At 41.6% G+C, this 27,561-nt stretch overlaps 1 protein-coding gene across 1 annotated transcript in view; it reads right to left on the bottom strand.

Moving 5' to 3' along the window:
• Positions 1–22,300, bottom strand: part of LOC127052379 (mucin-5B-like) — a 73,311-nt gene extending 51,011 nt beyond the window's left edge. Inside the window, exons 1-13 of the mRNA XM_050955975.1 lie at positions 22,219–22,300; positions 20,309–20,564; positions 17,715–17,829; positions 16,215–16,302; positions 13,004–13,146; positions 11,954–12,182; positions 11,266–11,391; positions 10,128–10,245; positions 6,701–6,839; positions 6,004–6,105; positions 4,379–4,448; positions 3,965–4,102; positions 1,967–2,131 (exon numbers count right to left, since the gene is read on the bottom strand). Coding sequence (XP_050811932.1) covers positions 1,967–2,131; positions 3,965–4,102; positions 4,379–4,448; positions 6,004–6,105; positions 6,701–6,839; positions 10,128–10,245; positions 11,266–11,391; positions 11,954–12,182; positions 13,004–13,146; positions 16,215–16,302; positions 17,715–17,829; positions 20,309–20,564; positions 22,219–22,300 — 1,771 coding nt within the window. The remainder of the gene's footprint in view (positions 1–1,966; positions 2,132–3,964; positions 4,103–4,378; positions 4,449–6,003; positions 6,106–6,700; positions 6,840–10,127; positions 10,246–11,265; positions 11,392–11,953; positions 12,183–13,003; positions 13,147–16,214; positions 16,303–17,714; positions 17,830–20,308; positions 20,565–22,218) is intronic.
• Between the last annotated feature and the right edge of the window lie 5,261 nt (positions 22,301–27,561).

The raw sequence follows: 27,561 nt of genomic DNA, 5'->3' as shown, positions 1-27,561 counted from the left end.
ACAATACTTAAGGAACTGACTGAACAGATCTCTGAGCCAATAGTGATCATCTTTGAGAACTCATGGAGGACAGGGGAGATCCCAGAGGACTGGAAAGGGGCAAATATAGTGCCTACTTATAAAAAGGGTAATAAGGACAACTCAGGGTATTATCAACTAGTAAGCTGAATTTCTGCAATCAGAAAGATAATGGAGCAAATATTCAAGCAATCTGTTTGTAAGCATCAGGAAGATAATGTGATAAATAACCATCAACATGGATTTGTCAAGAAAAAATCTTGTCAAAACAACCTGACATCCCTCTTTGACAGGGTAACAAGCCTTTTGGATGCGGGGAAACACTGGATGTGATATATTTCAACTTCAGTAAGGCTTTTGATACTGTCTCATATGACCATCTCAGGAGCGAACTAGGGAAATATAGCCTAGATGAACCTATTACATAAGGTGGGTGCATAACTGGTTGGAAAACCATACTCAGAGAGTAGTTTTCAATGGTTTCCAGTCAAGCTGGAGGGTCATATCATCTGGGGACCTGCCTGGATCTGTCCTGTGTCTGGTTCTGTTCAATGTCTTCGTAAATTATATGGTTAATGCCATGGAGAGTACACTTATAAAGTTTGCAGATGATACCAAGCTGGAAGGCGTTACAAATGCTTCGGTGGACACAATTAGCACTCAAAATGATTTTGGCCAACTGTAGAAATGGTCTAACTAAATAGGATGAAAGTCAGTAAGAACAAATTAAAAGTTCTACACTTTGGAACAAATAATCAATTTCACAAATACAAAATGGGAAATGACCACGTAGGAAGAAGTACTGCAGAAAAGGATCTGTGTGTTACAGTGGATCACAAACTAAATATGAGTCAACAATGTAATACTGTTGCAAAAAAATACCAACATCATTCTGGGATGTATTAGCCGGAGTGTTGTAAGCAAGACACGAGAAATAAATCTTCCACTCTACTCAGCACTGATAAGGCCTCAACTGGAGTATTGTGTCCAGTTCTGAGCACCACATTTCAGGAAAGATGTGGACATATTGGAAAGTCCAGAGGAGAGCAACAGAAATGATTACAGGTCTAGAAAACATGAGCTACGAGGAACAACTGAAACAAATGCATTTGTTTGGTCTGGAAAGGGGAGACTGCAGGGAGATATGATAAAAGCTTTGAAACTCTTAAAGGGTTGTTATAAAGAAATTGTTTTCCTTACCCACTGAGGACAGCACAAGAAGGAATAGGCTTAAATTGCAGCAAGGGAAATTTAGATTAGACACTAAGGAAAGCTTCCTAACTGTAAGGGTGGTTAAGCCTGAAACAAATTATCTAGGGAGATTGTGGAATCTCCATCAGTGGAAATTTTAAAGAACACGTTCGATAAACTCCTCTCAGGGATGGTCTAGATAATACTTAGAACTGCCTCAGTGCAGGGGGCTGGACTAGATGACTTATCAAGTTCCCTTCCAGTCCTTCACTTCTATAATTCTGTGATTCTATGGAATGCAGGGTCAGGCTTATCAGGCCAGATCCTCAGCTAGTGCAGGATGGTGTAGTTCCACTGATTTCAGTGGTGCTATGCCAATTTATATCAGCAGTAGATATGGAGCATAATGTTAATAACAATGTATTTGTAGTCTTTAAAGTCCTTTATTCTAATATATCTTCTTTGGGTTTTCAAATTATTTAGTGACCAAATCAAATGGAAAGTGCCACATCTTTCTGCATTACTATGTCTGTTCTGTTTTTTTATAAAAAACTATCACCTTTTAAACATGGAAGAACAACCTTTTTCAGGTTAAACCCACCTCCAGACGAAACCATTGTGTCCTCTCTTCTAATAGCATTGGAAGACAGACAGCTCTTATGACCATAAACTCCCCGGTTAAAAGATTTCTAAAGCATTATAGGCTACCCAAAATACAAAAGACATTTAGCTCTGGAACATCAGTGAGGATAAGTACCTTTGTCCACACTGTTTGCACAAGGGTCCTCAAAGTTATCTTCAACATCAGGACAACTGCCCCTAGTCTTCCATGAGTTACCAAAGGCTGAAGCTGAATCCTCCACAACTCCACTAATTGTCCGAAAGTCATCAATCGGGATGTTGTTGAAATTGCCACAAAGACCTGGGTGGGGGATAAATCACAATCAAATGGTATAAATAGGGTTTTGAGATTTAGAGGGATGAGCTTAGCTCTCTGATGCTCTAGATTTCCATCAAGGAAGTACGAAATGAAGACTTTTCTTGCTTGATATATTTAATATCCACACACAGCAGATTAGCCTTTTTAAGGTATAATTTTTATTATCTACACTACAGTAGAATCAAGGGGCCCCAACAGAGACTGGTGCTGTACATATACATAGTGAGAGACTGTCTCTGCCTCAAAGAGTTTACAAACTAAAGAAATGGCGAAAAAAGTTGGAGAAACAGAATATTATGCCATTTTACAGGCAGGAAACAAAGGCACTGAGAGGTTAAGTGACTTGCCCAGGGTGTAACAGAAAGTCTGTGGAAAAGGTAGGAATCTAATCCACAGTCCTTGAGTCCTGGTCCAATATCTTAACCAGTCTTCCTTTATAGTCTAATAATTCAAAAGATTCTCATATACCACAAAATATGAAATTCAATTTATCTCCCTCAGCAGAGTAGAAGGATTTAGTCGATCCTACCTAGACTTTAAGTTTTTGTTCCAGGTGTGACATTGCACTCCATATGTTTATGGAAATATGCTTATGAGTGTGAATATAATGTAACTGGAATATGCTTTAAGCAAAAGGTCTCTTGTAAGGTATCATTACAAAGCTTATATCTACTGAGTGTGTTCATCCTATTTGTATGAATGTATCATTCTTGTATCTGAAACTAGAAATATGAAGTATTACTTTGAGGTCCTATTGTAATTGCAAAGTGTGGGCCATTAACGGTGGGTTGGAATCTTGATGGATCCCATTAACCAGGACAATTGGTTGTAAATGGCTCTGTTTACTCACAAACCTTCCTGGGTACGTGCAGGCCAACCCTGAAAGAACGGAGAATGAGGTCTTACAGTGACATGTGATCATGTCACCTAGTATTGCAATCCATCTTAAACCTGGTGCTTTTCCATTTAGAAGGAAGGATGGGAACCCAGAGAGAGACAAAGGATTCCCACCTTGAGCCAAAGCTATAAAAGAAGGTGGAACAGAACAAAGGGGGCTGCAGTCATGAGAAATCCCCTAGTTACCACCTGAACTGGAACTAACAAGAACTGTACCGGGGGAAGGATTGGGCCCAGACTAAGAAGGAGTCTAATCTATGAAAGAAGCTTATTGGAACATCTCTGAGGGTGAGATTTACCTGTATTCAGTTTCTTAATGCATTAGGCTTAGACATGTGTGTTTTATTTTATTTTACTTGATAATTTACTTTGTTCTGCCTGTTATTACTTGAAACCACTTAAATCCTACCATTTATACTGAATAAAATCACTTTTGTTTATTAATTAAACCAGAATAAGTGATTAATACCTAGGGGAGCAAACAGCTGTGCATATCTCTCTATCAGTGTTCTAGAGAGTGAAAAATTTATGAATTTACCCTGTATAAGCTTTATACAGAGTAAAACAGATTTATTTGGGGTTTGGATCCCATTGGGAGCTGGGTGTTTGAGTGCTGAAGGCAGGAGCACTTCTTAAGCTGTTTTCAGATAAGTCTGCAGCTTTGGGGCATGGTTCAGACCCTGGGTCTGTATTGTCCGGCTCAACAAGGCAGGGTTCTGAAGTCCCAAGCTGTCAGGGAAAATGGGCTCAGATGTAGTTTCAGCATGTCAGGTGACAGTCCCAAGGTGGTCTCTGCGACCGAACCCATCACACCAGGGATGCAAGGTATTTGAATAAGGCTCTAAGTAATTTGGACAGGAAGTGTGATGGACATACCATTATAACATGGGTAGATATCAAGAGCGTAATATACTGTACCAGATGTATGATTTTGGTAAGAGTCATCCACTGTTATGAAGAGCTGCATAATGGGTTTTATTTGCACTTGAATCTGTATTCCAAATGACGTCAAGATGTTGATGTAGAATGTAGACGGTCTGAAGATCGTGATGCCATCTAAAAATACATAAATATATCTTTCCCAAGAAAATATGCACAAACCTGCATATATGTGAAGAGTGGACGACTCCAAATGTACACCTCCATTTTCTTGCTCAATGAATAGGAATGTAGCAATTGTAATATTGCATCAGATCGTGGTCCATCTAGTCCAGTATCTTGTCTCTGACAGTGGCCAGAAACAGATGCTTCAGAGGAAGGTGCAAGAACCCTGCTGCAGGCAGGTGTGGGATAACCTGGGGCAGATGTGAACACTGAAGAAGGAACACTTACCTCTAGTTATTGGCAGCACTGCAATGAAATTATTGATATAGACATTTCCACAGGAACAGAGTCGAATATTCTGCAAATGGAAAATGAAATATGCCACAATGCCAATCAAATATCAAAGAAAGGGATGGAATTGATGTCACATTCTGACATGCATCAGCCTTGGAAACTTGCTTACAGAAGGAAGAGTCTTTAATAAATCAAGACCCCTCCACCCCATAACACAGTTTGATATTATCTGGTGAGTGGTGGTGTCCAGAGATCTGTGCAGCAACACTGAAAAATTCTGAGAGCTGTACTGGAAAAAAAGAGAACTCATCTTCTAAGCAATATTCTTGACAGCATATGTTAACTCACTTAACTTTTTGAGGATAATAGAGGAAATTTACTTGGAGGAAATTTATATCTTCAGAGCACTGTATGGACATCAGGTCTGATTCTGTTCCCAGAGTAGTAAATTGGAATTTTGCCATAGGCTACAGGGGGAGCAGGATCAGGCCTTCCATCTGGAAAACGATGTGCTGTTATGGTGATTCTACTCCACAAAGGAGATTAGAGAGGATACAGCATAAGGTAACAAAGGTACTATCAAGTCTCATAAATCTTAATGATAAGAAAGGTATAAGAGACCTGGGCTTCTATTTATTTCTTGGAAAAGAGGAGATGTTTTTGAAGCAGAAATTCTCAGAATTATGAAAAGGACCAAGAAGTCTGATAGAGATTCTTTTAGAACCTCTTATCACTGTGAAAAATGCAAGAGGCAGAATCTCAAAAGTTAGGAACTTAGGAGAAAACAGAGGATTTATGTAGAACTAAGCTGGCAAACATATGGACCAGATCCTTAACTGGTGTAAAGTGGTGTAACACCATGAATTTCAATGGAGCTATTCTGATTTACATTACCAGAGGAGACCCATAAAACCAAATTCAAGCCCCTTTCCTTTTTCCCTTCAAAACCATCAAGAATGCATGCTGCAAGGGTGGTGATACTTTAGATCCATTTTTGGTGGCTCCTCCTTACCCCCACCCCATATATGTATATAAGAGTGGCCTGACTTAGGTTGGATCCAAAGAAGTGGGCTGTAGCCCATGAAAGCTTATGCTCAAATAAATTTGTTAGTCTCTAAGGTGCCACAAGTACTCTTGTTCTTTTTGTTCCCAGGAAAGATAATTGAAGCAAAAAGTACAAATGAATTCAATAATTCCCCAATGGTTTGTTCCTGGAGTAGGAGAGTTTGTGGAAGATCGAAAAGCACGTGGGTTAGAGAAACAATGGTCCTGTGATCAAGGCATCTGACAGAGGCTCCTAAGATCTATGTTCAGTTCCTGGCTCTGCCACAGACTTGCTGTGTGACTTTGAATAACTCAGTCTCTGTGTTCCACTGTTATCTGTCAAATGGGGACAATAATACCTCCCCCCTCCCACTCTTCATCAGTCTGTTTAGATGATAAAATCTTTGGGGCAAGGTCTGCATCTTCTTATGTGTTTATACAGAACCTAGCACAGAACTCTAATCTTGTAGGGGAATCCTACAAACATTTAATCAAAAAGTGTAGGCATGGAGGGCCAGCTGATCTTTCCTGGTCCTTACATTTCTTTTTAACCTAAGTAGTTACCAATGACTTACAAGGGCTCTTAATGTGACTAATACATTCTTCAAGCAAGTCATAGTGCTTGATATCCCACACTGAATGATCTCTCCAACAACCACAAAGCTGCTGCCATTGTCCTGAAAATAAGCCAGAAAAACAGGTATGTAAACCATTTTCTATCGTATAATAAGAAGAAAGCAGTGGGGAAAAAAGATCTCTAAAACATTTACAGGGAAATAGGAAAGGACTCAGGCATGGCAACTACAATTGCAAAATATTACCTTTCACTCCCACTTGCAAAACCATGCCCATTAACCTTTCCCTTATGGTCCATTCCTTCAGCATCTGCTGCTAGTCTATTTTTCAAAGGGCTACTTGGAGGTGGGTCTTTGGATAAGAAGGGGCCAGCTCATCCACCTTCGTTTGCCAGACAATTTTCCACCAGGACAAAGTGACGAAATCTATGCTAATAGGTCCACTAGAAAAGTAAATAATTTTTTTAAACTTTTTAAAAATGTGTTGATGCAGGAAGGATCCACTGATAAGCACCGAGCAGATGAGATCCAGACTTATGAGGTAGCAAATAGGACCACTCATGCTTAAAAGTTAAGCACATGCTGAAGTGTTTTGTTAGATTGGGAGCCATCTCAGCAAATGAGGCAATAAAGCTCTAACACAGTTTAACTTTTGATCCTAAAAAGACTGAGAAATTAAAGAAGCTATTTTTCATACCTTAGCTAAGACATAATGACAATTGCCATGAAAAATGAACTCTTTGTTATCAAACGTAGTAATGTGGAACCCTCCCTCCACATTGCAATTTCCAGAAAGAGGCAGAGATACACAAACCCATTGGCCACCGGCACAGGTACTATTAAAAAAAAAAAAGAAGAAGAACAGTTATAATCAGAATATATGTGAGAAGATGTCATCTGTGTTGAAAACTTGAGATGTCTGTATAAATCAGTCAATCTTCTTCCTGTTGTTAGTAAAGCTGGCTGAAACTTAGGATTTCCATTTCATGGGAAATTTCAACATTTTGAAATTTATGTCATTCTGAATCAGAACAAAAACAAATATTTTCAAATTTTTGTGCCAAACAGAAATTCCAAATTGGAAAATTTTCATTTTGTTTAGAATTTTATTTTATAATTTTTTTATTTTTACATTACTTCATAACATGTACTAGTGTAAAACTCACACATTATAATGTGACAGAATATAACGGTTGAAATAGCCTATTTTATTTCACTTCATTTTTAAAATAATCAATTGCAGCTGCTACTTAATACTGATTGGTTGATTATCTTCCTTTCTAGATCAAATTGTTTCCTGTTCATGTTGTAATGAAACAGTTTGAATAAAATTTCAGAATTCCCTGAAATAAAGCTTTGGAATTCCCCAAACAAAAATTTCAGAGACAACATTTTTTAAATTTAGAAATATTATTGTTCCCCTGGCATGTCAGAGACAATTGACACATTTTTTAAACAGCAAAGAGTCCTGTGGCACCTTATTAGACTAACAGACATATTGGACCATGAGCTTTCGTGGGTGAATACCCACTTCGTCGGTGCATCCGACGAAGTGGGTATGCACCCACAAAAGCTCATGCTCCAATACATCTGTTAGTCTACAAGGTGCCACAGGACTCTTTGCTGCTTTTACAGATCCAGACTAACACAGCTACCCCTCTGATATTTTATTTTTTAAACAATGTGTCCATTTCTATCCACAATGGCATGTTCAGTCAGAAAGATATTTCAATGCATAGTTTTGCACCAGCTCTAGTTAGTTTGTTACTCAGCTACCTATTCAATGCAATGCTCCTCCCAAACGTATAAGACTTTGCATCATCAGGCCCTGAAATAATAAAAGTTTACTGAAGTTAATGGAAAGAAATTCACCCTTGGGTACTTAAAGATCTAGCTGAAGCAATCTTGGAATCATTAACCGTTATCTTCAAGAGCTATTTGGGGAATGAGTGAGGTCCGAGAGGACAAGACAAGGGCAAACATAGTACCCATGTTTCACCAGGGGAACAAAAATGACCTGTGAAATTACAGACTAGTCAGCCTAACTTCTATACCTGGAAAGATACTGGAACAGATGATTAAACAATCAATTTGTAAGCACCTGAAGGATAATAGGATAAATAAGTAATAGCCCACATGGATTTGTCAAGAACAAATCATGCCAAACTAACCTAATTTCCTTCTCTGACAGTCTAATTAGGCTAGTGCATAGGGAGGAAGCAGTAGACATGCTATATCTTGATTTTAACACAGTCTCTCATGACTATCTCATAAGCAAACTAGGGAAATATAACTAGATGAACCTACTATATAAGATGGGTGTACAACTGGTTAGAAAACTGTACTCAGAGAGTAGTTATCAATGGTTCCCAGTCAAGGTGGAAGGAAATATCTGCAAGGATCTGTCCTCTCTCTGGTTTTATTCAATCTCTTCATAAATGATTTGGGTAATAGCATAGAGAGCACAGTTTGCAGACAGTACCGAGCTGGAATTCAATAACAAGTGCAAAGTATTACATTTAGGATTGAAAAATCAAATGCACAAATACAAAATGGAGAATAAGTGGGTAGGCAGTAGTACTGCAGAAAAAGGTTTGGAGGTTATAGCGGATCACAAATTGAATATGAGCCAACAATGTAATGCAGTTGTGAAAAAGGTTAGCGTCATTCTGGGGTGTCATATGTAAGAAATGGGAGGTAATTGTTTTGCTCTACTTGGCACTGGTGAGGCCTCCTCTGGAGTATTCTGTCTAGTTCTGGGCACCACATTTTAAGAAAGACGTGGACACATTGAAGACATATTTACTCTTGAGAAAAGAAGCATGAAAGGGGACCTGATAACTCTTCAAATATGTTAAGGGTTGCTATAAAGAGGCCAGTGATCAATTGTTCTCTATGTCCACTGAAGTTAGGACAAGAAGAAATTGGCTTAATATGCAGCAAGGGACACGTAGGTTAGATATTAGGAAAAACTTTGTCACTATAAAGATAGTTAAATAGCAGAATAAGTTACCCAGGGAGGTTGTGGAAGTGCTACCATTGGAGGCTTTCAAGAACAGGTTAGACAAACACCTGCCATGGATGATCTAGGTATACATTGTCCTACCTCTGTGCACAAGGATGGACTAGATGATCCCTTGAGGTCCCTTCCAGCCCAACATTGCTATGATGCCTTTAATTCAATGGGCTTTGACTCAAGCACTTGAAAAGGACACTATTTCAAAACCCAGGATGTTATAATTAGTTGAGAAATATCTTACAGATTCTAAATCAATAGCTTTCTTTCCCCAGTGTTGCAGAGAACATAAATGAGTATCTATGCAGGACCTACACTACTTCATGCTGCAGATGCAGCTCTTCAGCTGGTATGGAGAACTCAAGGTAAAGGGCAATCTTCATTCTTAGAGCTATGCACACATAAGGAAAACAGCAAAACATGGGCGTATTGCTTGGACTTCATGAGGAACTAGGGAAATTTTGCAAACAGGAAAAGACAAGGCCTGCAGGAAAAACAAGCATGTTTGTTGAGCTTCTCAGTGGACACTAGAATGATGAATAAAGGAGTAAAATGAAAACCAGCAAACAGCATATATGACAGGTCTCTTCAGTGAAAACCTTCTATAGGCGAAGACTAGAGATGGGCTCAAGCTGCAAAGTTTGGACCCAGATCTACACATTCTCAATGTTCAGAGGGTTTTAGATCCAGGGCTTTGAAGCAGACCATTATTTCTATAAGAACTAATTGTGAATGCAACCCACACTAACACAGTGTAACTGTCCCCCCATAGTGACTAGACCACATAGAAGTTTGAGTCAGCTAATGCCTCCAAGCTAACGGACCTGATCCTTTATCTCAGATGGGAGACGCTCATGCTTTCATCTTCTGAAGTCTCAGGTTCTGTATCTGCAAAGGATTTCCAACTAAGTTCATAACTACATGATGTTCAGATCTCACTATAAACTTCCCTAGAGTGTAGTGGTGATCAGATGCTAAGTTTTGTGTCAATACTATCTTTAGTAAAGACAAATATAGGACCGGGATGTAGCGACAATGACATTTAACTCATCAATGCTTTCTAATAAACGCATCTGCTACATTAATATAGTTAGGCTTGTAACAATACCAGTTTTGAGAAGGAGTGGAGTAGGACCCTCCGGTTGCATAGACTTTGCCTTGAAACATGCATGGACAGCTGTTAGTGGGGATGCATTTGTTGCCATTCATGTCATCGAGAATAGTCCCTGTTCAGAAACACTGGCTAATTAATATTTCTTAAGGTAGGAAGGACACTGACGAAAATTCAGAAAATAAGAAAACACAGTACATCATACTTGGACATTTCTGCATGTCTGGCTTGGGATGAATATAAGTTTTAAAGGAAAATCACGTCTTTTTGCTCATTGTCAGCAGCATTCTGAAAGTTCATCTGTTAGCTGATAGGAGACATTTCTCACCATGGCTAAAGTGCAAATGGTTTTAATTGCAAATATGCATTTCTGATCCCATCAGGCTGTGTATTGTCACTTTGCTGAAAAGTGACATCACGTGTGGCAAATGCAAGATTATGATACAGTCTCCATCCATTTCTCATACTGGTTCAGAAATCAGAAAGGAACTTCAGGGCCACAGCCCAGCCTCCATTTATCTATGTGCAAGTCTGCATCTGCACACACATTTTTTGTATTTGACTTCAGCAAGAGCAAGTTCCCAGTGATTTGGACACATATCGAAAGCTTAACTGAAACCATGGAGGTGCCTGACCACCCACCCAGGCTCACACAACATTTTTCTGAATATATTCTCCCTATCGAGACAGCGTCTCCTTCCCTGATCCTTCCCCAACCAGACCTGTGCCTTTTTCTCTGTTCCTACCCCAGAGACCCTCCTGTCTTCCTTTCCATTGTCATGATACTGACCCTTTAGAGGTTTGGCTTCAGCCAGGAGAAAGAGATGTAATTCAAACCAATCTTTACATTAATCCATTCTTCAGCTATAAGAAACTGTTCATTCATCTCTAGTCGTGGGTCAATACTGGATATTCCATGACTTCCTGGGACAATCCATGCAAACTTGTAAGACACAAACTATTATCTGTCTACTTGCCAGTTTTCCAGACAAAGGAATGTAAAATTCTGTCTACAGTTTTATTTAAGTATGTTCACATTTTAATGAAGAAGAATGCCTTTCACTGAACAACAAGAGGTATCTCCCCATAAGTCCCTTCATGAGCATAGCCAGTTATAAGAAGGATACTCCTTTACCAGCAGGGCAGAAGCAACCATCAGTACATGGGGCTTTACAAATCTTGCTCCTCTCTGGATTGGCACATGTGTCAGCACAGGGGTTTCCACATTCCATATATTCCAGGTTGTTTGGACATTCCTGGACTGCAAACCCAAATGAAGCAGTTGTAGAGGGTAATGTAGAGGGTAAATCAATGCTCTAAATGCAGTTAATCATTTTCCAAAGGAAACTAACAATCTTGGTTATAAAATGTTCTATCGAGAGCATTAGTGTAATTTTATCCACTTTCGGAACCAGTTATGTTTATGGTTACTTTGGTTTTATAAGCCAACAGGTCTTGCAGTTTTAAAATTGGCAGGCATTATAGACTATAACACTATTTACACTAATAGTTCACTGTTCACTTACTCTCAAACTGAAGTAGTCACTGTTGTAATATGCTCTGTCAGGCAGATGATCATCACACAAACTCAGAAGCTTGCACTAAATACCTGCATTACTAACCTGTATTTAACTTATTCAGTTCTTGGAATAATCTTTTGAAACAGAGAATTTTATGAAAGCATGTAATTTCAGAAGCTCTTATAAAACACATTAAAAGGAACACTGCAGTTATCTTCTCTGATAAATACTGCTAAGGATATACAAATTATCCTTAGATGCCAACTGAATTGGTTACAGAATTTAAATTCTATAGTTACTTACAACAAAGATCTTTGGTTCTCCATTTGCCAGGGATTCCCCCATTCAGGACGCAGTCTCGGGAATACTGGCTAAGGGTACTGCATATGCAGCTAGAAACCAAAGCAGAATCAGAAGAAAAATTCTTTGCACAGATGCACATATCTCTTGTGCAGGTGGCTACATAGTCATCAAAAGCAACCACTCTGGAACAGTTCCCAAGTTGGGCTAGGAGTTTCTTGCATTTTGATTTCTGTAATGAAAGAAAAGGGAATAATCCACATCTTATCTTGGGGCCTGATCCTCAGCCAATATAAATTGGCAAAGCTCCATTGACTTACAGAGTCTGAGAGTTTAAGGCCAGAAGCAGGGGCAGCTCCAGGCCCCAGCACGCCAAGCGCGTGCTTGGGGCGGCATGCCACGGGGGGCGCTCTGCTGGTTACCGGGAGGGCAGCAGGCAGGCCGCCTTTGGCAGCATGCCTGCGGAGGATCCGCTGGTCCCACGGCTCCGGTAGACCTCCCGCAGGCGTGCCTGCAGAGGGTCCACTGGTCCCACGGCTTCGGTGGAGCGGCGAGACCAGCGGAACCTCCGCAGGCATGCCTGCGGGAGGTCTACCGGAGCTGTGGGATCGGCGACCCACAGAGCGCCCACCATGGCATGCCGCCATGCTTGGGGCAGCAAAATGTCTAGAGCCGCCCCTGGCCAGAAGGGGCCATCAGATCATCTAGCTTTAGTAAACTCTGATTTACACCAGCTGAGGATCTGTTCCATGATCACTAAGCCCACAGAAAAGGCCTGCCAGACATTTGATGTGCTCATTTGCTGTTCTTCTTGGACTGGAGGCTGTAATTCACTCGTTTATTTTTCCACTGTAAACCTCTGTAATACTATAATAGCACAGTCTTACAACTACAGATTCATTTTGGGCTCTGATTCATGGTTGGATTCCTGAAGAATTTTAATTCTTTGAACATTGTTTATATAATATTTCCCTCAAGATAACATCTGGAATTGTACTTTATTGTATTTCAGGGAGGTTTATACTTACTGTGGCACCGGCTGCACACACTTACATATTTACTACATTTATTTTTTTGTTGATGAGAGCGACCTTTATGGTTTCTGGCATCTTCATCTTCAGCTACATCAGGGCACTTTTCTGTAGGCTCCTCTACTTTGTGAAGGTTTCCAAACTGCCTCGGGAGTAGTTTATAGCCTGGAAAATTCCAAAGTTCATCCTGAATACCAATCAAATGCAGAATCAAATCTTCAGCTCTGCTTCTGTATTGTGAAGACACATTTAATTATTGTGCTCTAGGATAACATGTTCTTTACTCAAATTAATTAATATAACCCAGACACCTGAAATATAGTGACTGACAGACTTACATCATTCCTATTGAGTTAGAATTCTGAAATAAGGAACACTTTTATTAGGAATTGATGAGTCTTTTTTTAAAAAGTGAACTTTGACCTTTCACCTAGAGGTCATCAGTCTCAAGGGGTTTCAACTGTTTAAGTGCCTATTTGAGCTAGATGGCAAATCTATCAAAAGTATCTAAATGGCTTAGCAGCCTAAGTCCCATTGACTTTCAGTGAAACTTACGGTGAAATTTTCAAAATGGTCCTAAATGACTGAGTCCCATTGGAAAGTAATGTAATTTAGGCTCCTCAATCACTTAGGCCATTTTGAACATTTTGTCTTTAGGCTCCTAAGTCAATTCTGAAAATAGAATTTAGGTGCTGTTGAAATTGTTACCCAGAATCCTGAAGTCTCCTGCATTAGCCTGGTAGGGTTATATAAGAATGGTAAAGGGTACACGTAGTGTTCCTTTCATTTCTTCCCTTTGCAGGGGCTGAGTGCAGTTGAAATCCTCACATTGCTCACTACCCAGGAGCTATCACCAGCACAAGATTTTGGCTGATCCAGGCTGTGATTACTGCCAATGCTGTCAACGTGCAGTGTGGGTCCAGAATGGATTTTAAAGTTATGTTGTTTGGACATAACCCTTTATTTCCTAATCAAAAAATTTTTGGAGGGCCATGCTATGACAGTAAGTATTTTGCTCAACCACTCTGGCTTTGTGTCTAGGTAACACTCGGTTTCAGCTCAGAGTTTCAGTTGAATTCCTCCAGTTAGGGGGAGGGGAATGTTCCCTTCCCATGGAAAGAGATTGGGGTGTTCTATCCCCAAAACATGCAGATCCCTCAGGATCCAAAGGAGGCACAGTGCTACCACAGAGAGAGGCATTGCCTAGGGTTGCCAACTGTCTAATTACATAAACCCAAACACCCTTGCCCTGCCCCCTGCCCTGCCCCTTCCCTGAGACCCCGCCCAACTCACTCCATCCGCCCTCTCTCCATCACTCACTGTCCCCCACCCTCCTCTCACTCACTTTCACTGGGCTGGGGCAGGGAATTGGGGTGCGGGAGGCAGTGAGGGGTGAGGGCTCTGGCTGGGCGGCGCTTAATTTGGGCAGCTTCCAGTCAGCGGTGCAGCAGGACTAAGGCAGGCTCTCTGCCTGGCCTGGCCCTGAGCCACTCCCGGAAACGGCTGCTCCATGCACTCCCCCTGCCTGTGGGCACCCCACCTCTGCAGCTTCCATTGGCCACAGTTCCCAATCAATGTGAGCTGCGGAGTCAGTGCTCAGGATGGGGGCAGGGCACGTAGCACTCTACCCTCTCCTTCAGGGGCTGCAGGGATGTGCCAGCCACTTCCGGGAGTAGCGCGGAGCCAGACCAGGCAAAGTCTGCCTTAGCCCTGCTGCGCAGCTGGACTTTTAGCAGCCTAAAATCTCCTGGTTTGGCTTTGGTAGCTTCTGGGAGTCAGAGCCTGATTCCAGGAGACTCCCGGAGAAACCGAGAGGGTTGGCAACCGTACCCTTGCCTCTTCAGTGCTGTTCAGTCCCATAAGTAGCTGCAGGCCTCAGATAGCCTGGCTCCTGCAGGAGCCATACCGCAAGGGGCTTTCCCAGTCACAATGTGCCCCTGGAACTACCACAGGGCATGAAGTTTAAGTTGATGAAGACTCTGTTTGCTTCCTGCACAGATATTGGCAGGGGAAAGAATATTCCAGGGAACGCCACCTGCAAAGCCCAAACCTGAGGAACATCCAGGAGGGGAGCCCAAAGCACCACAGACTCGGCCATTAAAAGTCCAGTTGGCAGTACTGTGGGTCTAAGGCAGGCTGGTTCCTTCCTGTCCTGGCACCATGCTGTGCCCTGGAAGCAGCCAGCAGCTCTGTCTCCTAGGTAGGGGGGGGTTACGGGGCTCCGCGTGCTGCCTCCGCCCAAGCACCAGCTCCACACTAGCATTGGCCAGAAACCACGACCAATGGGAGCTGGGGGGGTGGTGCCTGCAGGTGAGAGCAGTGCAGAGAACCCCCTGGACCTCCTACCTAGGAGCCAGACCTGCTGCTGGCCACTTCCAGGGTGCAGCGTGGAGCCAGGACAGTCAGGGAGCCTGCTTTAGCCCTGCTACGCTGCTGACTGGGAGCCGCCAGAGGTAAGCCCGAGCCCCAACCCCCTGCCATCCCCCTGAGCCCCCCAAAACCCAGAGTCCCCTCCTGCACTCCAAAACCCTCATCCTCAGCCCCATCCCAGAGCCTGCACTCCCAGACAGAGCCCTCAATCCCTGCACCCCAATCCCCTGCCCTAGCCCAGAGCCCCCTCTCATACCCTGTAGGCCTCATCCCCGAGCCCACCCTAGAACCCACACTCTCATCCCAGAGCTCATACCACTCCCTGCACCCCAACCCTCTGCCTCAACCCACAGCCCCTTCCCACATTCTGAATCCCTCAGCCCCGTCCCCCAGCCTGGAGCCCCCTCCTGCTCCCTAAACCCCTCATCCCCAGCCCCACCCCAGAGCCCACACCCCTAGTTAGATCACTCACCCCCTCCCACACCCCAAACCCCTGCCCCAGCCCAGTGAGGGTGGGGCAGAGTGAGCCACCAAGAAAGGGGGAATGTAGTGAATGAGGCCGTGGCGTCAGGGAAGGGGTAGGGCTAGGGTGTTCAGTTTTGTGCGATTAGAAAGTTAGCAAACCTAAATATGGTAGCGGTACAACATGAGAGATCTGCAATTAACTTTGGTTCGATGGGGCTTGTGTGAATCTTTTCAGGTTTGCAACCCCCTGAGAATCATGAATCAACATTAGGTTTCTCAAAATTCACCCTAGGTTTGTCAAACTGTGTATATCAGGGTACCTTTCAGCAAACCAGAGGAAAATGGTTTTTAGTCATATTTCATAAAACTCCAGGGAACATATAATATCCAATTCCTACCATTCAGATGCAAATCATTCTTCTCATTGCCATCATAGTTCCCACATAGACCACATGTTTTCCCCATATATGTATCTTCCAAGTCCAGCTACAAAATAAAAACAAACAGGAAAACCAGAGTTTTAAGTGGTTCAGTATGGAAAAGCACTAAGGTGTCAAATTTCTTCTATCATGTGGAAACATTGAACAAACAGCTAAGCCACGTTCCTTTAGTGTTTATCTATTCATTTCTTTGGAGCATTATTTAATGTACATCATTTGCTTCAATACCTTTAAAGTATGACCATTCAGTTAAATATAAAATGTTGCTTTCTTCATTATATACATTTAGTCTTAACAAGTCCTTTCTCATTATCCACTCTGTGGCCCAAATCCTGAGGTCCTTACTAGAAAGGGCACATTCTGCTCTCAGTCACATGGTGTAAATCTGGACTATCTCTAGTTACTACAGATTTATACCAAGGTGGCTGAGAGTAGTATTTGGACCTTAGTTTTCTTCAGGGATATTCCCAGGGATATTCCCATTGATTGAAGTGAAGAGGTGAATAAGGACCACAGACTGGATCATATATACTTACAGCTTAATTAGAAAAAAAGATGGCCAAATCCTGAGAATTACTCAGTATAAACAATGCTCATGAAACACCTATTAAATGAAGATCAAGAAGCCAGGAAAATAATTGGGAGTACTTTACACAAGCTCCTCCAATTAGAAACTGTTTAGATGAACTCAGCTACATCGAAAGAAGGAGGGAAGGTGATCCCCCCAAAAGAAGGGTGGAGTGGGATAAATCAGATTACAACATATATATAAATTTGCACATACAAGTGACTGGATTACAAGATGTAAATATATGTTTGGCAAATTTGCAACATTACTGTTTAGTAATAAACCTGTAATAAAACTTCATAGGAGGCAGGCCAAAGTCAAAGGGAAAAACAGTTAACAATTGCTATTCCTACCAGATAAACAGCTAATTGCAATATATTACACAGCTAGATCAATAATACAAGTATTCTGTGGTAGGACAACTTCTTCCTTCCTCATATCAGGCACTACAGCCCCTCTCTTGATAGGATGCTAAGTGTTCATGGAACAGTGGAAACCTGGTGAGAATGAGCTCCTGGCCACGTGATAGTGACTCCTATTGGCTTATCCTCTTCACCACTGGATTGAAAGGCAAACTTCACAGCACTTCTACATCTTGCTGGCTGGGGCAAATAGCAGACTAAATCAGAATTTGAACTACCATGTGACTGTAGAACCTTTTCCCATATGGATACCAAGCTGACCTTCTAGCCACATGAGCAACTTATCAATCTTTTTCTATCTTCTCTATTCTCATCTTTAACTCTCTGAATTGTGAGGCAGGGAATAAAAATCTCTGAAGCACCCATTAGGTGGATAATTAGAGAACCACAGTCTCTAGGGCTGTCAACCCAGTACCTTTCAGCAACACTAAAATTCACTAAAAGAACCAACTAACTGGATCTTCATACTAAGAGAGTGTCAGCCCAGTTCCACTTGAGAGTCAGGCCAAGCGTGGATGTGACTTGGAAGTAAGTACAGGTGTCTTCAATCAAAATGCTCTTCACGCTGAAGGGGAGGGGAATCCTAAAAAACAGAGCAGAAAAAATAACAAACTATAAAATAGAGCCCAATCAAATTCTCTCATCAATGCTACTGGAAAATTAACAAACGTCAAATTGAAGCAATGAAAGGTATAAGTATGTTCCTGTAAAAGTTAGGGTTGGTCTCCATTTATGCACAATGCATTCTTTTATCTTGTCCAATATGCCCTTTTGCCAGTCCTAATCCACAAGGCAATGTATTTTGCCCATTAGCCTGTTGATACTGGGACACATCTTCAGCTAGTGTAAACTGATTGACTCCATTGACTTCAGTGTAGCTATGTTGATTTATACCAGCTGAGGATCAGATCCATCAAGACAATAAGAGGAGCCAGGTCATAGTACTGGGGGTGGGGGAAGCTACTTGTCTGCCTGGGGGCTCCCCTGTGTGAGGTACCACAGGTTCCTGTTTTCTCTCCACTGTCTTTAAGGGGTATGGGAGATGCTTTGGCCTGCAGTGCCATGTATACTGCTTTTGCATCTGAGCCAGTTGATAGTCTCTCACTTTGCCTGTGCCTGGCTGAGAGTTTGGATAGCCAGCTAATGCTCAGCCTATGTAAGTCAAAGCAGGGGTTCCTCAACATTTTCCATAGTGTGATCCTCTCTTACATACCAGGACCATGCTGGGATCCTATTCCATTTAGCAATACAGGAAGAGTAGGTGGTTTGGTTGGAGAAATAACTGGAAGAAATTGCAGATTTTTTCTCCTTTGATTGATGAGATGCATCTGCCTTTTGTCACTAAGATTTGCAATCTAATGACTCTTTCCTATGTTCCACTACTTCTGGATATCTGGACAGAAACAATGGCCAATAGTACTTTTTCCATCTTTGCTTGGCCAGGAGGGTGTGAGTGTTTCTGCCAGGTTTAACCTTTGCCCATGCTCTTGACATCTCTGTGCTGGAATATGGGAACACACTTTACAGGGGGTTGCCCTTGAAAAATCACTTCAAAAAAAAATTCAGCTAATTCTACATGTGGCTGTCAGTGTATTTAGAAGCGGTTCATGCATGAATCATACTTACCCCATGCTCCACAGAGTGCTACCAATTCATTTCAGGTTACCATTCAAGGTGAAATTCCACATGTATACTTTTTCAGTGTTTCAGTATATTAGTATAATTTGAAATACGAGAAGACAGTTTCTGCATTGACCTTTTAGTTGTGGAAGATTCTTTCAATTCTTATTTTGATCACCACCTAATTGTGGGTCTGTAAGTAAGTATGAAAAATTGGGATGGGAGTGGGGGGTATTAGGCACCTATATAAGACAAAGGCCTGAATATTGGGACTGTCACTATAAAATTGGGACATTTGGTCACCCTAGTCCCACAGTGCAGGAATAATTGGCTGGAAATGTGCATGTGTTATGTAGAAAATCAAAATCGATTACCATAAGGGTCCTTTTTGTCTTTACCATCTATGAACTCTAATGGAACACTTGCCAGGTGCTGAGTACCTCATCTCCTATTAGTGTCAGTGGCAGCTGAGATGCTCTCACAGAAATTGTTCAGCACGTCAAAGGATCAGTCCCTGTATAAAGAACAGGAGTACTTGTGGCACCTTAGAGACTAACAAATTTATTTGAGCATAAGCTTTCGTGGAGATAAGCTTTCTTATCTCCTCAATATATGTTCCATTCTCTGCATCTGAAGAAGTGGGCTGTAGCCCATGAAAGCTTATGCTCAAATAAATGTGTTAGTCTCTAAGACGCCACAAGTACTCCTGTTCTTTTTGCGGATATAGACTAACACAGCTGCTACTCTGAAACCAGTCCCTATATAACTTTCTAAGAGTTTTCACTAGCAGAACGGTTTTAATTGCACTAACTCGGATATAAACTACAGTACAAGCTCTGTCAATCCTCATCCGTTGTGGGCAGGGCCGGCGCTACCATTTAGGCAGCCTAGGCAATCACCTAGGGCACCAGGATTATTCAAGAGGGCAGTATTTTGTCAGGGGGGTGGCAGGCGGCTCCAGTTGACCTGCCGCAGGCATGCCTGCAGAGGGTCCGTTGCTCCGCGGCTCCGGTGGAGCTGCCGCAGTCATGCCTGCGGGCAGTCGGCTGCTCGCACGGCTCCGGTGGACTACCCACAGGCATGACTGCGGCAGCTCCACCGGAGCCACGGATCAACGGACCCTCCGCAGGAATGACTGCGGCAGCTCCACTGGAACCGTGGGATCAGTGCAAGGGGCGGCGAAATGGCCGTGCGCCTAGGGTGCGAGAAAGCCTAGCACCGGTCCTGGTTGTGGCACAATCTGGTCTACCAGCTGAGTGTAGGTTGAAAACTCTCTCACCTGGTATACAGTTGTATTGCATAATGTGGAGTATTTTGAATGTCTTATTCCTTTCTTTGAAGATTCTGCCAAGTCTAGAAGGGCTATTAATGCACTGCTAATATACAAGACTGTACTTAGAACAAACAACTTAGTCCAGGGAGAACAATAAATGTTTACTTACTCATGTCCATTCACTGTGATGCCTGACTCTTTCACCTCTAGAAGCACTCCATCAATGGTAGCAGTGAAGCAGACAGGAAATCCATTCTTCTCGCTGCGCCTGACCTGGATGTTGAAGTCCTGGTAGCTGTCATTGCAGTGTGAGGCAAAAACATAGTGGCAGATTCCGGGGAAATCGAATTTAACATGGTCAAATGTCTGAAAGTGGAAATTTCCCCAGGTGGAACATTCACTCCTGGTGACTGCAGGGCGCCGGACTGTAGAAAGAGATAGGGCGGTAATGTTATCAGTGTGTATTGCAAGGTTTTATTTATATATGGCCCAGCACCTGCCATTGAAGTGGCACTTTAAAGATTTAAGGTGGAGATTTTCAGACATCCATGGCACTTTGGCATCCAACTCTCATTGGCTTTCAGCTGGAGTTAGGTACCTAAGTGCTCTTGGTGCCTCTGTAAATCTCCCTTTAAACTGTATTAAAGCAGGTTGGAAACTGGTTTGCAGTCTCTTCTATTGGGCTGTCATCCAACCAGTGTCACAAATAACATCTCTTTTCAGCAAGGTGGCTGCCTCCAGCAGTAGACGCAGAAATGCCAGTTGTAATTAAAAAGTTTTCTAAACTACTCTTGATTTCTCAGGTTACTCAAATTCAGAAGTGTGTCTAATATTGACTCAGCAGACATTTCCCTTCTTTGAGAGGGATGCCAGAAATGAACTTTTGCTGTACCTTAAATGGACCTTCAACTTCTAGTACATCTCAGTCCTATCTCAAAAACTTTGGGCCAGAACCTTGGCCCCTATGCAGCCAATTTGTGATGCTTAGAGACACCTTTGCTTCATCTGCCACTCAGGACTGAACCCTTTGAGTTTTCAATTGCATATGCTAAAGTTACACATCAAAACTTTCTTTGACTGTGTATGAAACTACATCTCAGAAACAACCTCAGACTATGAAGCTAAGCAAAACTGGTGTAATTCTCCTTTAACAGTAATTACACTTTGCTGAAATATGCTTTAAGCCTTTCATTTTGCCTACCTGGCAGAATGGCAGGAGAAAATGAGAAGGTTTTTCTGATTTCTTGATGTGATGGCCTTCAGTAATATTAACCTAGCAATAGACATCACAGACCACATCAAGATCAGCGCTTAATATACTCTGTGAACGCTGAAATGTTATGAAATATTCATAACTGGGAATCAGCAGGGGTGCGTTGAAAATATATTTTATTTAAACAAGATGCATCAATAAAACAAAGTAAGGTGCCAATATGTCTTTCCAGATTGCATTTGGTAATAGGTGTTTGTAAGACTTGAATAGAGTAGAATAAAATGGCACCTTTCCGCATAGGAGGCGGGGGGAAATAGGTAGGTTTTACTCATTTGTTGGTGTGGAGTTGCTAGAAATACTAACCCTGCAGCAGCCATCGCATGAATTCACAATCAACTGTTTGTGTAATAAATTAACTCAGAAAGCTATGAGACATTCAGAACCAGGAATCAGAAGGTAACAGTGCAGTAGGAAAAATAAATAGTACTCCTACTATAGTGCAGGTACCAGGCAATTAACTCTAGGGGACATCATGCAAAAAAATTTCTCCTAGAGACTATATAAAAGTCAAACAATTAAAAAGGATATCACCATTTTCTATATTACAAACTGTGTCCAGCAAATCTGTTCTTTAAACAACTAATCTTGGAATAGTGGAATGGCTGATGAATTGCTTTTTAACACAAAGAAAAACAATGAATTACTTAAATGAGGTTCATTTACAGTGTACATACAGAGTGCTAAGCTATTTACAGTATGCACATATATCTCAGTCTAACCAAGTATATTTTAATTTGACATTTGTATTTGTTACTTAATGGAGGTAAATATCTAGGCAAACAACTTCAGAGTTAGATTTTTCTTACCTATCTGCACTGGTGTTTTGCCCTCGCAATAACTCCAAATTAGGCAGAATATCCATAGTGGCCCTACTTTTTTTTTCCCCATCACACCTACAAAGAGGTAACTTGAAAATCCTTCCAGGGAAATGCCTTTTTCTTGGCTTATCGGCGCAGTTTTATAGTCCAGGAATTTGGCGTGAGAACAAAACTTTGATGGCAGGGTCCCTGAAAGGTGGAGCTTCACTGATTATTCCCTCGCTGATTCAAGCATAAAAGACTGAGCACTCACATTTCCTTCTGAAAAGACAACCGTGTGTTTTTGTGGTACTTAATTTTGGGGGCAGAGGGGCATGAGGGGATTTGCTGCAGCTTTTTCCATTCCCCTCTTAAGTACTTTAAAGTGGTGTTTCTTTCTTCCCTTCCAGTTTTGTCTTTTCCTTCGTAGCAAACATTTTCCTTTTTATTGTGACTTATTGTACACAAGCACTCTGGCCCTGATTCAGTCCCTTACTCCTTTGTTCAGACACCAGTGGAATTGCTCTTCGTGAGGATTAGTTTGTTGGTTATTATTACATGCTCCCTCTGCTGGCTGGATGGCTACTTCTGAGCAATAGAGGAAAAAATACCGTAGGGTCAGGCATAAAGGAATAGCTTATTTAAAGAAAAAATATTGATAGCTGAGTGGTGGACTTTAAAAAGTGAAATCAAAATGGCTCGTGAAAAGGGCCAGGTTAACTGCATTGGACACTGAAGTCGACTTTCCATAGAACAGATGCAATGTTAATGCAGAGAATGCAAACTTCTTACCCCTACCGTATAAATGTGGCTCAACCTTGCTTTGCAGGGAAAGGAGGGTGATTTAGTCTTCAACCTCATAAAGCTGGGATTCATTGGTTCATTGGAGTTGGTTTTCATTGTGAGGCTCTAAGATTTCAAAAGCCCAATTCACACAGGCCCACAAAAATACCATTGCAACAGTTTTCCCTGCTGTTCCAGGATCACTAGGGTCTGAGTCACTTTATTCTCAATGAACTCAAGACTGTGTGTGACACTTGACTTATGTACAAATGGAAGTGCCCAGGTGCTAATGAGCAGATATGGGTGAATTTCTTTGACAGAAACTTTTTTCAACAAAAAAAATGCATGTCTGATGACCCTAAAATATTTAGTGACTGAATGTTGAATTGTTTCAGTCAAAAAAACTAATAACTTTTTGAAAAAAATGAAACATTTAATTTCAACACTTCTGAAGTAAAATATTTTGATTTGAAATGACTTTTTATTTTGAAATTTTCTTCAATTTTATTTCAAAAATTAAAAATCATTTACACCTCCCAATTGAAACAAAATGCTACAAATTGAACAAAATGTTTCATTCAAACTAAAACTAAGTTTTTCAACTTCTGATTTGCTGAAAATTTTGAAAAAATTGGTTTTGGTTTGACCCAAAACAATTTTTATTATTTATCAAAATGCCAGCCAACTGAAAATTCCATTATTCATCCTGCTTTACTAAGGAGTCTCATAGGCTTTAAGGCCAGAAGGAACCGTTGTGATCATCCAGTCTTCTCTCCTGCACATCTCCGGCCACAGAACCTCACCCACACAATCCTGTAATAGACCCATAACCTTTGGCTGAGTTACTGCAGTCCTCAAATCATGATTTAAAGATTTCAAGTTACAGAGAATCTACCATTTGTTCTAGTTGAAACCAGCAAGTGACCTGTGCCCCGTGCTGTCGAATCTGCAGCAAATACTTTGTGGGAGCTCATCATCCGAGATTCTCATCCCAAACATAAAAGAGGGTACAATGGTTTTAAATTGGATTTTTTTCCAACATTCATTTTATGTCATTCTATATATACCATTCATGGTATCTATATCATTCTATCTATACCATTCATTCTATCAACATACATTATACCTACGACTAGATGAATAATTAATCATTTATACATTGACAGTCTTTCCACTTTCTCCCTTTGCTAATTTTCCATAAATGGATTGCAACTTTCTTATCACACTTATTCATTGTGCAAGGTTATTTCCTGTGACTAACTCTTGGGCTTGATTTCTTGATGTTAGGGCTGATTTACCCTACTCTTCGGGTACAAAACTGCCCTAAAAGCTGGCTTACCTGCTCACTGGAGGATATCTTCAACCACCATAATAGCACCTGTGCTAGCTGCCCACCCACCCAGCCAATCCCAGCTGCTGAGATGGTGCTACATGACATGGGTTCCTTTACAACTAGCTGCTAGAATGTCTTTTTAGGCCTAGACTTGAGCCAGAATGACCATAGAATTGGGGGAGCACAAAGCTGGTTTAAAACTAATTTTGACCTCACCCTCATTTAATGCCTCATTTAATGCTGCTTTACCAGACTTTCTGGCATATACAAAGTTAAGCCTCCTAGCTCTGGCTCTTTGATTTCTTACTGCAGTTTCCCTGAGAGGTTTATGAGCATTCAGTGAGTAACTCACAGAAGTGCAGGTGCAAATCTCTGCCAGACAAAGGTTTGCTGCTGCTGTTGCTTTTAAGGAAATCCTGCACCAGCAGGTGAGCACATTGTGCAGGACATGACACATAGGTTCACATTATCCCTTTCCCACTGCCTGAGCCCCATTAAATCCATTGTCTGTCAGACACAATTAAACCAGGGCCCTTTGGGAGGTAAAGTCTGTTCTTGAACCTTTGCCATCTTGGCTGCTGCACAAAGCTGACATTAAACTTTATGGCACCAGTGATGGAACTGCTGGGTTTCTGCCCCTTTTCCTTTTAATCACAGCTCTTCTTCTACTCCAGGCCCACCTGAACATTTAGGATGTCAAATCACAGAATTCCTGATAGATAAATCAGAGTAAGAGAATATGTGATAACAGATATTCAGATGATCCGAATTTCGCTTTGTTCAATAGGGTACTATTGTAATAATCAGGTTCAGGCTTTGGTCAAACAATGAGTGAGCCAGAATTGGGTATCCCCATATGCATGAAGGCCATGCTACTACTAGTGAAGATGATTTTAGGGAGGGGTGGTTAAACCAAGGAGAGAATGTTCAAGAATCAGTGGCTCACACAGACTGGTATTTTATGGGAGGAGCTATATCAAAAAGGTGTGTTTGGCCAAGGGTGAGGAGGGGATGCTGAACTCTGCTGAATCCTCCCCAGTAAGACCCAGTGGGAAAGTTCTGACATGGTGCTGTAGGCAGGTATTGCCTCCATGGCTGCTGCTCAGGCATGCTGCAGTGAGGTGAGGGAAGGAAGAATGCTTAAGGGGCCAGATTCTCAGCCCTGCTCCTTTCCTTTTCTATCACTCAGGCAATGCAAAGGCAGCAGCAATCTCCTGTGAGTGCCGTGCTGAGGATACCCCTAATGTGGAGGAGCCCCCAGCATGATTAGAGCTAGCAGAGCAGATTACTGCAGCTTCCTCCCTGAAGCCCCCATGCATGGGGTGTTCTGGGGGCATGTCAGAGATGGCAGAAGGAGTGAATAGTGTGTGACTTGCTCCAGCAATTGCCATCTGGTAAATGTTCCCTTGGAGGAATATTGCCAGCTGGCACAAGTTAAAGAAACCCCTACGCTGCGTCTAGGGAACAGGGCTGGGTAGAGAATCAGAATGTTGTGAGCATTGCCACCTGCCTTTGCTGCATTCAGCAAAAAAAATTGGCTTAAGTTAGTTAGCATCTTTTCCTGGGAACACAACAGAAGCAATTTGGAAGGCTCTTCCTGCCCAAACAAAAAAGGAGACCCTTCTCCCTCTTCTTGCCCTTTATCTCTGTCTTTTCCGTTTTTTATCTGTGCTCAGGTCCTCTCTGTCTATTTTATGGAAGCAACATTTGCTGCCAGTAACTGATCAGGATGTTCCGTTTCCAGCTCCTCTCCAGAAAGATGCTCTGCCACACTCTCAATAATCACTAGAAGCATCCACACACTGGGCAGCGATTTCAGGGATGCTGATATGATAGGGATATTTTGAATGGAAATAAGGGATTGAAGTAGCTTTCGTAAGCTGTTTCATACCAACAAGGAGCTTGTGAGTATGCTGAACCCACAGCACTGAACCAATGCCACTGCAGGCTTGCAACATATAACTTTTGCTGCTGTAACAATATTAGAATAAATAACTTTTCCCTTTATTGGACCCCCTGGCCTAAGATGGAGTTGATCTAAGATTCTTGCTCTCCACAGATGTCCTGGCAAAGGTACAATTATCTTGGCCTTTTTACAGCATATTTCATGGATCATTTGCCATTGAAGGGAAATTGTTTTAAATTAATACAGTAGGTAAATATTAACTCCACTTTTTATCATATACAGAGGAAATGCTTTTATGGTCCAGATTCACCCATGCCTTACTGGAGATTAGCTGGCATAAAACTGGAGTAATGAATAAATCACAGCCCATACCCTTTTCTAGACTCTTGTTAATGACACACACATGCTGATACTTACTGAAAAACTGAGGGAATTACTACCATCCATCTCCAATTGCTTTGGACCACAGTACTTAAGGTCAGCACTTGAACTCATATCATTCAATTGTGCTGAAGGGTGGTCCTATAAGTGCTGCAGCAAAGCAAGATTTAAGCAATAAAGTAGCTTGTAACTTGTGTCATTATGGAAATAGTTAGCATGCTGATAGGATTCTCACTGGAAACCTGCTGGCATCCCAGTTAATCTCGGATTAGAAAAAGTGTGGCTTTTTTAAATGAAAATATCACCATAAAACACTGAGTTTATCCAGTCCTCTATTGGATAATGAAGTTTACTTTAATAACAATGTAAAGTTAGCCAAGACAGAGTGAGATTTGCTTTTGGTCTCATTCCTATGAGTGTAAACCATAAACATAAATTTGGCCAAATTGAACTGGCAATGTCTTTAGGGTAAGTGGTTGTTACATTATTTTTTATATAGCTAGTCACATTCTAGTTTACCAGTAGGTCACAAGTACAAAATGGGTAAAATTAATTGCTGGTATAATTCCAATGAATTCAGGGAATTTACACCAAAGATTAATTTGGCCCATTCAATTTGAGTCTGATCATAGTCACTAGTCCGTGGTATAAAACCATTTCACTTAAAGGTGACCTGCAAAGTGGAAAAAAGTAAGGTTGTGTCCTTGTTTATTTCTTTGTGACGTATGAAGAAGGAAGATTTTATTTTATGTTTTTAAATTTAAAAAAAAAAAGGTTCGAGTTCTTGTTTTTTTGCCTTGGAACATCAGAAATCTAAAATTCTACCCACTCAGATTTTGCCATAGGGTTTGCTGAATCAGTGACAAGAATTGGGAAACTTTGTTAACCCTTAACTGGAAGGCTCCTGTCAATGGTCTCAGGTCCTCACTTCCATAAAGAACAAATTCAC

This window comes from Gopherus flavomarginatus, chromosome 5 (assembly GCF_025201925.1).
Source record: "Gopherus flavomarginatus isolate rGopFla2 chromosome 5, rGopFla2.mat.asm, whole genome shotgun sequence".
Classification (NCBI taxonomy): domain Eukaryota; kingdom Metazoa; phylum Chordata; order Testudines; family Testudinidae; genus Gopherus; species Gopherus flavomarginatus.
This window is presented reverse-complemented; position numbering and strand designations above follow the sequence as displayed.